A 13121-nucleotide genomic window follows, 5' to 3' on the forward strand; every position below is an offset into this window, starting at 1 on the left:
CAACATAACCAAAATGGTCAGTTGACCACTTTAGGAGTTATTGTCCTTTATAGTCAATTTTTAACCATTTTTCGTAAATCTTGGTAATCTTTTACAAAAATCTTCTTCTCTGAAACTACCAGGCCAAATTTAAACAAACTTGGCCGCAATCATCATTGGGGTATCTAGTTTAAAAATTGTGTGGCGTGACCCGGCCAACCAACAAAGATGGCCGCCATGGCTAAAAATAGAACATAGGGGTAAAATGCAGTTTTTTGCTTATAACTCAAAAACCAAAGCATTTAGAGCAAATCTAACAGGGAGTAAAATTGTTAATCAGGTCAAGATCTATTTGCCATGAAATTTTCAGATGGATTGGACAAACTGCTGTTAGGTTGCTGCCCCTGAATTAGTCATTTTAAGGAAATTTTGCCGTTTTTTGTTATTATCTTGAATATTATTATAGATAAAGATAAACTGTAAAGGGAAACAATGTACAGCAAAGTAACACCTAAAAATAATTCAACATGACCTAAATGGTCAATTGACCCCATAAGGAGTTATTGCCCTTTATAGTCAATTTTTAACAATTTTCATAAAATTTGTAAATTTTAACTAACATTTTCCACTGAAGCTCTTATGCCAAGTTAAATATAGATAGAATGATTGTATAAAGCAGCAATAATGTTCAGTAAAGTAAGATATACAAACACATCACCATCACCAAAACACAATTTTGTCATGAATTCAAATGCGTCCTTTGTTTAATATTCACATAGACCAAGGTGAGCGACACAGGCTCCTTGGAGCCTCTAGTTTTGAAGATCAATGCACTTATAAAGGATTTTGAATAGTTTGATTGAGAAAAACAAGGTTTGATTTAAGTGCTACATCTTTTTGACATTTCATAAATGCACATGAAACGAATTGATATTGTTTACATAACACAAAGAAGTATTAATATTATGAATTCAGTCATATTATGATAATGTTATTGTATGATAAAATGAGGACAAACACATGTTAATAGGGGAGAAATGTAATGTATGTTGCAATGTTTTTGCTTTATTGTTTAAGTGGTAAATAACATTGTGACAGAAGATTACATAATTTTGAGGGTTTTATTTATGGCTCTGTACTAAAAAAGGAGAATGTATATGCTTGATTCAACTTGTGGTACGATTTTATAGAAAAAAGACTTAAAAACTATTTTGATGATAAAGGTCTATTTTTTCTAACTAAGTCATTTTGTAAGTTGTTTGCTGTAAAAAAAAAAATGAAATTTGAAACTAAGCACTCAAGTGTCATAAAAGAAGTCAATTCTGAAATTTTTTCATGAATATTCTAAGGAGATATTTGTTAAACTGCAACACAATAGCAACGAGAAAACTTAAAACACCAAACACGCACCTTGAGGACTACATTAATCTTCAACATTTGAAATGCAATAAGTTCTATAAATTTCTAGTATATAAAAAAGTTATGTATAAATGTCAGACACTCACAATATCAGTGATATACCCTTTGAACCCCAAATTTTTGAAAGCAAGGATCATTTTTCAAATTTTTTAAACATTTAAACAAGACTTATATAGATTGCATAATGTGCAGTGGCAAATATTTCATACAAACTCAGGAAAAGAAATTTGTTTTGAATTTAATGAAAATTATGGATTTCAATGTATGTCATATCTCCCCCAAAAATGTGAGATGGCATGTATCAGGGCAGGTGCTTATCTATAAAGAATAAATATATATACTGAATCACTATAAATACTCAGAATTAATGACATTGACTACTTGATGAAGGAACTTAGTGCATATTGCTTGCTATGTGTGTGGAATTATACTGATGGAAAAATGTTGACAGTCATAAGTACATGTACACATACAAGTCTTTATATCTCTTTGATATTGACGATGAATCATCCTCCCATTCTTCAACCCTTTATTGTATAGGATCAAGATGAAGTGTTGGTTTCCCTTCTTACACCACTGCATATTTTTATCCAATGACTATAGCTCTTCTTCACTTTACACAACATAAAATATATCTGTTTATTTGTATTTTACTTCAACAGAGGTGTGGGAGACTATTAGAGTACTCTTTATGTCTATGTAAGTTACATAAGCATCTTCCCTAGCCTGGATATATTTCAGCCACCAATTTTCCATGAGCGTGCACAGTCCCATGGAGAGGAGGGGACTGGATTGTAACCCTTAGGGTTCCTCTATGCTCTTGACTTACTCCACCCATAAAAAAATTACTGTGCAAGGAAAAAAAGCACAGTAGTGTTGAAAATGGGATAAAATACCCATTAATTAATCAATTCAGAGTTTATACAAGTTTGTAAGGTAATTCAAATTTGGAATCATTATATTTGTCCAAAAGAGTTATGCCCCTTGGAAATATTAGTTATTTGGAAAATTGCATTGTTAGAGCTCTCACTTGTGCAATATTGTTATGACACTTATACACAATGCTTATTACCACAAAACTTAGTTTAAGTTCACAATAAGGTAGAGCCACTTTTACCATTATGTTCTTTTATGTTACATGCAACTGTGTCCCATAGACATTCCCCATTTACTTTATTATTGCCCTTGTTTTTTGGATAGATAGTATATATATGTGCAACACAGGGACATTGGAACTCTTTGCTTTTGTTTTACTGGAAAGCAAATGCAGTGGAAGACAATGTATTGTAGCACTTCTGTCCTCCAGGTGGAGATGTTTGTCTCTTGAACACATGGTTATAATTATATCTTTTATCACATTGTTGGGGATGCAATTAAATGTTGATTAGGTATAGACTTTTACTTACATTCTGTCTAATAGTTTTTGATTAATTTATTATTATTATTCAGAAGAATTGTGTGGATCATTAATCAAAGTTATGTAACTGACTAATAGCAAACAAAATGTGGGATGTATATGTTCTTAAATTAAAGCATGACATAATATTAATAACAAAACAACATTGATTAGAAAGAGATGTTGGGCGAGTGAGTGACATTAGGTAACAGAAACAAGGTGTGAGAATGAGATGACTGAAAATATCATGTCAACAAATTTATAAAAAAAGCAACCATTAAGGAGGCAGATGCCTGACTTATTATGATAAAATTGAGAGCATGTGACAGTCTGGTTGACCATCAATAATACCACTTTTGGAATGCTCACCAACAACAAAGCATGAACTCTGATCAACGGTCACCCATTTGGCATGGGACTTGCATATATCTGATGTAAAAATATTTTCTCAAATGATTTATGAATTTCGAACTGTGGTATACTACTGTTGCCTTTATTTATCTCGGAAAACACTTGTGGTAAATTTGTTCCTTTTGTCTGCTATATGAATGAATTCCCAAAAGGGAAGTATTATATATATATTAGAATATCTTCTCCTTTGTCATGTTTTGGAATAAGTTGCAAAGAAAGTTCTGCTTGACATACTCACTACTTGTTTTCTTGTTTTGCTTGACATACTCACTACTTGTTTTCTTGTTTTGCTTGACATACTCACTACTTGTTTTCTTGTTTTGCTTGACATACTCACTACTTGTTTTCTTGTTTTGCTTGACATACTCACTACTTGTTTTCTTGTTTTGCTGATAATGTTTTGTACATAAAAAGTCTCATGCATCAAAGTTCAGAAGAGTTTGCTGGGCTTAGGGGATCTTGACAAGAGATTGACATCAGTTAGAAATCCGCATTTGCTATTAGATATATCTTTAAAAATACCCCTGCTCTATAAGATGTATTCATTTACATGAATATCTGTTTACATGTACTCAATCTTTGGAGTAAATCCAGGTTTATTCAATCTATGTCCAAACCAAATGACATACTTGCAGAATGCTCATCACTAGCTTGTGGCATGCTTTCTGCAAGCAAACATATTTTTTATAGCAAGATGCTCACTACATGTTGTAATATGGTAACTGAACAGCCTTGCTTAGATAAACTAATGTATGAACTATTTGCAATATTTAACAACAACTTTCCAATGAACACCCATTGAGTTGATTCTTTAAGTATGTGGGGCCATTGATGGTTTGTTTTTCTCAGCTGTTTCTTTAATTTCTTTTGTCATTTCTGTGATGTCCATTATACCCGTCATCTATAGAACTTTGTACTGTCTGCCATCAATAATTAATTTGTGGAATTTTAGTATTTTTGTGTGCATGTGCAGTTTTGATTAATTTCACACCTTGCTCTTAAGGGATCATTAGTGTTTTATTTAAGATAGAAAGTTAACAATACCTTGAAACCGAAGCGAAATTACGTTAAGTTTGAACATTTTCTTGCTGTATTTCCAAAAATAATTGAAAATAAGTATGTAATTGAAAGTCACACGTACATTGTACTAAATGGCTTTTTTTAAATCAACTTTCATTTAAATAATTGTTTGGTAATTAACAGAGCCCTTACAAAGGGCAAACAATTACTGAGACAATTAAACTGCACTGACAAATATTATGAAATTTTGTACTTAAAATAAACCACTACATAATCCCCTGACTCTACTTTGTTGAACTTAAAAGAATAAACACATGTATATCAGGTTTTATTTGTGTCATTGGTGAATACTTCAATTTTGTTCATTATGAAATTTTGTATATATATATATATTAAAATGCCGAGGCTTTGAGCATCACCGTTTGTAGATCCAGGGGGGCAGTGGTATATAGAGTACACATTTAAAGTTATCAGGAATTACTTGCCACTTTCAAAAATCAAGATTCCACTCCTGATCACTGAAGAAACTTCAATTGATGCAATTAAATTGTTAATGTTACAGCAAACAAATGTTATCATACATCCAGTTTATCAATTATATATATTTGAAGTTCTCATCCATTAAAGAGTTTGATACATCAATAGAAGTCAGTGTAACCAAAAGTCAAATGATTAGACTTCAGAAATTAATATGATATACTTTATATAAATCTATGATTTGTTTTATCCTTTTATTTTATCCTTTTAATTTCAGATGACATTAACAAGAGAGTAGTAGAATACATTTTGAATCCCAATGAAGATGCCACCAGTGACATATTTTTCTTCAAAATTAAAGATCAGGGTAAGTTCTTACAGTAGCAATTATAATATAGAATGTAAAGGTTGACTGATGGTACCTACAGACAAATAGCACATTTGACTTAATTTAACTCCCCTCCCCTTGTTCTCCATAAAACAAATAAATAAAGAGGCAACATGAAACATTATACAATAAGGAGATAAGGTGATGCATGTATTTACAAATACCCAATGCAACTTTCCAACAAGGTCCAAATGACAAGAATATTAACAGGCCTCTGTAAGTTCAACAATAAGGAGAGCCCAATAGAATATAGTCAGGTAGAAATTCCTCAAAATATGTGTATGCTGGCTATTGTTTAGACACTCCAGCTCTCCTTATAGCGTAAGAATACCCCCCTCCCCTCCCCTCCTCCCCCTTTTTAGAAAAAAGAAAAAAAACATCCATCTAAAAGAAAAGGCCCTAAAATTTGGAAAAAGGTTATAAAGCAAGCATTTTCATTGAGCCTTCGACTTAAGTTGAAAAAAGCTAGACATAGCGATCCTACATTCCGTCGATGTCCACAAATATTTACTCTGTGCTTAAAGTTTTTGAAATTTTAATAACTTTGTACCAACACTTGGACTATCATGGATTTGTATGATCGTATGATACTATGCACCTATTGTCTATGTACATAGGGTTAAAAATAACTGAAAGTACCTATTCATTGTCTATGTAGGGTTAATATCTCCATGTACCTATTGTCTACAAGGGTTAACATGTTTGTCATCAGTAGATGATTGTTATTATCTTGCTACATTCAGATACCAAACAGTAGCAATTCATCATTCTCTGATTAAGTTTGTTTTTAAGGCTAATTAACGGAATTATGATGACTTCCACAGATGCACGTCCCCCATGTGGTATGTGCAGAATGGAAGATGCATCAATGCTTGTGAATCTTATATTCTACAACAACAGGGTTTTGTTTCAAACATCTGTATTTGTGCTGTTATGTTTTGTAAAGAAATATTAATCATGTTTGTTGGTCACAGGTCATTAGAATAATTGATTAGACAGGTGCCCTTTGTTGGATTTCTGTATCTGTTTGTTTTTAGGTAAATACAGAATTAAAGTAGAATGTCAAGTTGCTCCTTTCATAATATTTACTTTTGTTTTAAATTCGAAAATCATCTGATTTTGGACAAGAAGTTTTACAAGAAAAATATTTTTTGCTTTAATTGGGGTTGTTATATTCCTACAATTTTTCTGTAATTGTAATAAAAAATAGATTGAAAAGAAGAGCAGATATATCTGGATTTGCCACTGTATCTAATTTAATCTTTCTGTGTTCTGAATTTGATATTGGAAGTGCAGATCCATGCTTAAAAAAAAGGAGGACTGGCAAGCCAGTATTTGGAGTGATAACCAGTGGCGGATCCAGAAATTTTCATAAGTGGGGGCCCACTGACTGACCTAAGAGGGGGCCCGCTCCAGTCATGCTTCAGTGATTCTCTATATAAGCAACCAAATTTTTTCCCAAAAAGAGAAGGCCTGGGCCCCCTCCCTAAATCTGCCTCTGATAACGGTACTTGTAAAATATAAAAAAGAAGATGTGGTATGATTGCCAATGAGACAACTATCCACAAAAGACCAAAATGACACAAACATTAACAACTATAGGTCACCGTACGACTTTCAACAATGAGCAAAGCCCATACCGCATTATAAATCAGCTATAAAAGGCCCTGATAAGACAAGGTAAAACAATTCAAACCAGAAAACTGACGGCCTTATTTATGTAAAAAAATGAACGAAAAACAAACATGTAACAAATAAACAAACAACAACCACTGAATTACAGGCTCCTAACTTGGGACAGACACGTACATAAATAATGTGTCAGGTTAAACATGTTAGCGGGATCCCAACCCTCCCACTAACCTGGGTCAGTGGTATAACACTACAACATAAGAAAGAAGCCTCTGCATTTATCATTTAGGGAGTAATTTTCCCCTATCTTATTCCACCTCCGTAATATTACAAAACATGTCACTGAAGTGCAAATAAAAAAACTCTCAAAGCAATAAAACGTTGTAATGATCAGTATTGTTTGCCAAATCTGATAAACGGTTGAGTTATATCAATCACAATGTGCTATTACTTAAGAAATCAATTGTTGCACAAACCACATACATTTGTATTTTTATTTTCCTATTTCTGCCAAAATATCTTTAAAAAAAGTGATATATTGTATAGAAAACAACAAGGGATAATGAATAGAAATTCTGCCAAAATCATTTTCTGCATAATTAATTGTTTTGTTTTTTAAACCATGTTGTGAAGTACGTTTTGAGTTTTTTTAAGAGTACATAAACTGGGCAGCTGAAAGGTTGATAGAAGGAGTATAATCTATTCTCAAAACATCAATCATATTATGTATAAACTAGATGGCGAGGTGATGATACATTTTATTAGTATTTTATTCCAAAGTAAATGTTTTACATGAAGAATTTTGCTTGAATGCCAAAACTAATGTCATTGATAGAAATGTGTGGTAGGTATTGGTTGGGATGATAAATGACATCTGATTAACTCATGGAAAGGTCATTCATAATTTAGGCAACATGACTACTCTAAGCTAGTACCATATAAGTATGTTGACACCATATGCAAGATGTCATTAAATGTAATATTTGATATTCTGCATTTCTCCCGCTTTATCATGAAAAAAGATTGAATTGCTGACTGTATCTTATACTTTATAATATGAGGCAGGCATTACCTGTAAATGGGGACGAAGTCTGTATGAATTATTTTTTTGTAACTTAAATATTTGTTATAAAAAAGAGACGGAAATACTGTAACGTTTCCGATTTTGGTTCTGTTGTTAGGGATTTTAGTTGTGACGTTATTTAAGTTATGACGTCATATGCAATGTAAACAAAGAACGTTTTTTCATATCAAGGAATTATTAAAAATGAAATTGGTATTGCGTTCCTTCCTATTTATACTAGACTGATAAATATATATTTTACTCAAAAATTCATACAAACAAAACCGGAAAAAGGAAGTACATTGTAGATTTCTGCGCAGGTCTGGGATTTCAAAACGGCGACAAAAAAAATTTGAACGATTTTGAGTTCATTAGTACAATGAAAAATTCAGGAAATTTTCCCGATTTTTTTTTTTTTTATTGAATTTTCTACTGTTATTGGGGACTTCGTCCCCATATTAGTACCAGTAGTACAATGCTCTTCATGGTTTATCAAGTATTGTCCAGTATACCTATGATTTTGAATGCCCTTCAGGTATCTGTTGCCTCTCTTTGATGTCTGAATGTCTTTCTTTTTTTTAAAGAACTATTGGGTCAAAGCAACCCTTTTCTAGGATGTTCCTTGTTGAAAAAAGAAAATGTTTAATGCTTTTATACAAATTTTACAAATCCTGTCTCATGAACTCATGGTTTTATAATGTTAAAAGAAAGTATAGAAGTTTATATCTACTGTACATGTCTTATCCTTGTATATGACTTAATACTGGTATAACCTTTTTTTCTTGGTTTTAAAATTTCCATATGATCAATTAAGAGAGCAGGTGCCATTAATTGGAGCAGGAGTTGTTGACCCTTCTTGACCACTTGATTAATCTTTATTGTTTTGTTATACATGTAGTATAAACTAACATGCAGCACATTATGATCCAGTAGCCTAACTTAGCTTATGATATGTAATGGGTTTTGCTCATTTTTGAAGGCCATACATGGATCTGTAATTGTTCACATCCTTGCCCTTTGGTCTTTAGAGAAAGTTGTCACATGGCAATCATACTACATCATATTATGTGCGTAGTTCTAGCACTTGTATTCTTTGCCAAGTTTCAGTCACTAAGACAGCTAAGAAATTTTACAATAAAGTATTTCGAGTCTAAGATTATAGCACACAAATTCCCAACAGGCAATGATTATCATTGTGAAGTAATTGACAAAACATTTATTAACCTGCACCAAAACAAACTTTCTTCATTCTTTTCTTAGCTAATTTATCATTTCTTAATACTCCATCAGTTTATGTCTATGAATGCATGTACTATTTGTTTTTTTACCTCATAATCGGAGGAAAAACAATCAAACTTTCTGCTATGCTTTTGAATGTACTACATAACATATGTTATGTCAGAGGTTTTTAATTTTCACCACACGTTTATCAGCAGAATAGAATCATTAGAATGTTATTATGAGGTACAGGTCTGCCATGCTTTGTTTTATTTCAGCAGGGGGAGTCGTTTGAATATATTTTTTTTATGATGAGTTGTTGTTTAATCACCTTGTAACAAGGTGTTAGCTCTCATTACTTACAAATCCTCAAAATTAATTAAACAAATACAAAAAACATCATGTTTAAGTCAGATATGAATCTCTTAGATCTTTTTTGGCAGTTGGATTCATAAAATTAAGTACAGCATATGTAGTTTTAATGGGTTCAGCAGTAGTAGGGATATAATAAAAATTTGATTGCTTTTAGTTGAATGTTACGATTTGAGGGAGGATGGTAGTAGCTTGTTGATAGTATCCATGGGATATCTTGTTTGTGTAGCCACAGTAGGTATAGATGAACACTTTACAAAGATTGATGGTATTATAGTATTCCAAGTACATTTTCTTTGATCTTTGATCTTGTCAATCCTGTTATTCGCACTGTGATTTTACAGGATCTTTAGTTAGTGTCGCTTGTGTTTTAAATTATTCTTATTTTGTGGTCACATTATTGTATCTTGGCAGGTGTCTGTCTGTTTGCATTAAACCAGCTCAGTACATGGTACTGGCATGACAAAATTGATATGGTGTATTGAAATTTGCTGTTGGAAATAGTTTGAACTATTTACATATTAATGTATCTCCTCTCATCAAAGCTGTCTCTGAATCCCTGTCTTGGTTTGGGCAATACTTTTATAGATTTCAAAGTAAGGTCCCTGGATGTTGATAATTTTGGAAAAATCCATAAAAATTAGGTCATTTTTTTTGTTAAGAGAAATCCATGAAAGAGTGAAAAAGCAACTACACATTAAAAAAAACCCACAGATATATTTGAGCAATCATTCATAATTTTGACTGTATTTGAAAATCTGTTTGTTAAGAAGTTTTGTAGTCCCTGTAATATGATGTAATGACTAAATTCAAAAATTGTTTGCATACAATCATATTCGCCATTGTTAATATATTTTTACTATGGAAAAAAATATTGCGATTTCAGGTAACGAGGCATTCAAATAATGCTATTAAAATGAAAATTTGTGTTATTGAGAAAACCTTTTCCAACATAAATCAATATCTTAAAAAGTTAGAATTTTCAGTAGGATCCTAGGTTTTTTGTTTTGTTGAATTTAGTGTTCATTTATTTGGCTTATGGTTCACTTTTTTGCTTGGAAGATAATTTTCTCTTCTTTTGATATTTTTATTATTCAACAGTTGGTTTTTATATCATTATCTACCTGGGAGTTACCTATAGTTGTTAAATCTGCATTCTCTCAGATTTATGCAGGTTTTATCATAACTTTTTTCTTTCGAAATCTAATAAAACAATTTAAACAAAGTGGTTTCAAATTAATTTATGTTCAATAAATGCCAAAAATATCTGTTCAGTAGTAGAATAAGTATCACATAAAAATTTTTTCTAAAAGTGTATCGCTTCGTTTTGCAAGAGCCATTATGTTATATTATATATAATGGTAATTTTGGCACTGATATGATTTTAAAAGTAGACTTAAAATAGTTATGTTTATTATGTTAAAGTACATACTATGTCTGCTTTATTCAGTTGATCATTCTGTAAATTTACATAGGCACTGACTTAGTGACTTAATTATTAGGTAAAGGACTCAGTGGCAGATCCAGAGGGAGGGTTCCGTTTTATGGCTGGTTAATGCATTTGAATGGGGACAAATTCCCGCACCCGGACGCATCCTTCAGCTGGACCCTTAACAAATATATATACTAGTTCAGTGAAAATGAACGCCATACTTAACTCCAAATTGTACATAAGAAATTAAAATTAAAAATAATACAAGACTAACAAAGACCAATTAACCAAAAATAAGAGAACAATATGGATGTTTAATTACTTACGACCAGTATAGTCCTTAAAAGAATTGCCAAATATATTGAGTTCATCAATTTCTTATGGATTCCAATTTCCAAACCTTATAGTTTACCAGCCGAAATTTAGAGAAATGTATGTTATAAATCATTGTCAGTGGGTAATCCCTAAAAACCGTTAACTTTCATGTATCCTGTTTGAAAATTCATTATTAAAATTAAATTTTGGAAAAATGTGAACTTGAAATATGGCTTATTTTTATTGAGATATATTGTAAAGATAATTTAACATGAAATGTAAAGAAGAAAGGAAATATCTTATAATAAATAGAGCTAATAATTTGGGGTTTCAGACAGCTAGGGATTAAAGAAAGCAGCTCTTAACTAGTATGATTGACATCTATAATTTTTATATATCTTTGGTTAGAGATTAACTTTAAATTTAGTTCATCTTAATGTGACAGGTGCCATTTTTAAAGATGAAAAATATTTAATTTCAAATCATTTTGAATATACCTACCTATTTTATTTTCCTGATAGGTGTCCGGAGATGAACTGAGAACAGTAATAAAGACGTGGTGGTATTACTTTATCACTTTTGCTGTGAAATATAGTTGGTATCATTACTGATATGACTTTCATATCTCCAATGATATCTTGTAAGACCATCAGAACTGTTATAATCTTACAGATATTTTGTATAGTTTGTATTTTATATGAAAGATTATATTCTGATAGATAAGATTGAATGTTGTACAATTGTGCAGTTATTTATGAAGATAAGCAACTATGCCTCTGGTGCCAGTTTGATGTTTTTTCTGCTTTTCACTCTGTTTTGAGGTTTTTTGTGTGAGGTCTGATTGAAGAAGTTACTATTATTTATTATCATATCTTGTCACAACTATCTTGAAGTAGTTTGGAAAGTGTTGAATGAAACTTTACACCCATGTTAATACTACATTTTTCTTATCTTACTTATTTCTTGTATTCCCTGGTCATGACAGATCCGTGAGACCATGTTTGGGTGGTTTTAAGGTTGCTGTTATATGATGGCATTGATTAATTGGTGTTTAATGTCTAGATCCAGTGACTAATATTACATGTATCTGAGGACAAGAACATGTTAATTTGATATGGACATGATCTCAACTTGTACTTAATAGGCTGAGTCAGATATTTTGTTAATAATTAATAAAGTATATCTTGTTATCCAACTTGGACACAATATTCAGAATCCATTATAACTTTAAAAGTCTTTTTGCTCAAACTCCTAAATCTCATATCCTGTGTCAAGCAGGGAAGCAGCAGGTACCAGAGATTGTTGACCCATGCCTCCACCCCACCCATATTATGAGAAAAGTATATCTGCCACTGGATACTGATTTTCAAGTCTGCAGTTGGTTACACCCAGGCTGAGATTGAACCCATGATCTCTTACACTTGTTCTGATCACATTACAATGAAACCACCCAGACCACTTAGACTTGGTTATGTTATAACAAGTGGATTTCTGCTTAATATTTTAACTAATATAAAACCAACGTAATACTCTTAGATATTATATAATAACATCAGGGTAAAACAAAATTAGCTGAGGACAAATAGAAATCAGAATTTCAAGTTTACTTCTTTTGCTAATTTCTTCAAAATTATAAGATTTTTACATGTAGGAAGGAAGCCCTACAAATGATGATGTTTGATATAGAGAAACTGTATAAATAAAATATTATCAGATCTTTAAACATATCTTAATGGCTGAATTCAAAAATTGGTATCTTTTTAGGATTTTTTTGATATTTCATAGATTAGAAAAATGTGAGTGTTAACTCATACCATGAACATATTTGGGTGAGAATATTAAAAACTTCTACATATAGAAGACTCATATTGCAATTATTTATTCTGAAATAATTTCACTTTCTTAAAGATTATTATTATTCAAATGAAAATATGCATGTCCCAGCAAAACCTACCATTGCTTTAACTCTTGAAAGGCCTGACAACATGCATTGCATTGG

At 31.6% G+C, this 13121-nt stretch overlaps 1 protein-coding gene across 1 annotated transcript in view; it reads left to right on the forward strand.

The window, feature by feature from the left end:
- Positions 1-13121, forward strand: part of LOC134696328 (extracellular matrix protein 3-like) — a 56570-nt gene that overhangs the window by 13927 nt on the left and 29522 nt on the right. The window contains exon 2 of the mRNA XM_063558051.1: positions 4980-5069. Within this exon, the coding sequence (XP_063414121.1) occupies positions 4980-5069 (90 nt within the window). The remainder of the gene's footprint in view (positions 1-4979; positions 5070-13121) is intronic.

Source organism: Mytilus trossulus, chromosome 14, assembly GCF_036588685.1.
Source record: "Mytilus trossulus isolate FHL-02 chromosome 14, PNRI_Mtr1.1.1.hap1, whole genome shotgun sequence".
NCBI lineage: Eukaryota > Metazoa > Mollusca > Bivalvia > Mytilida > Mytilidae > Mytilus > Mytilus trossulus.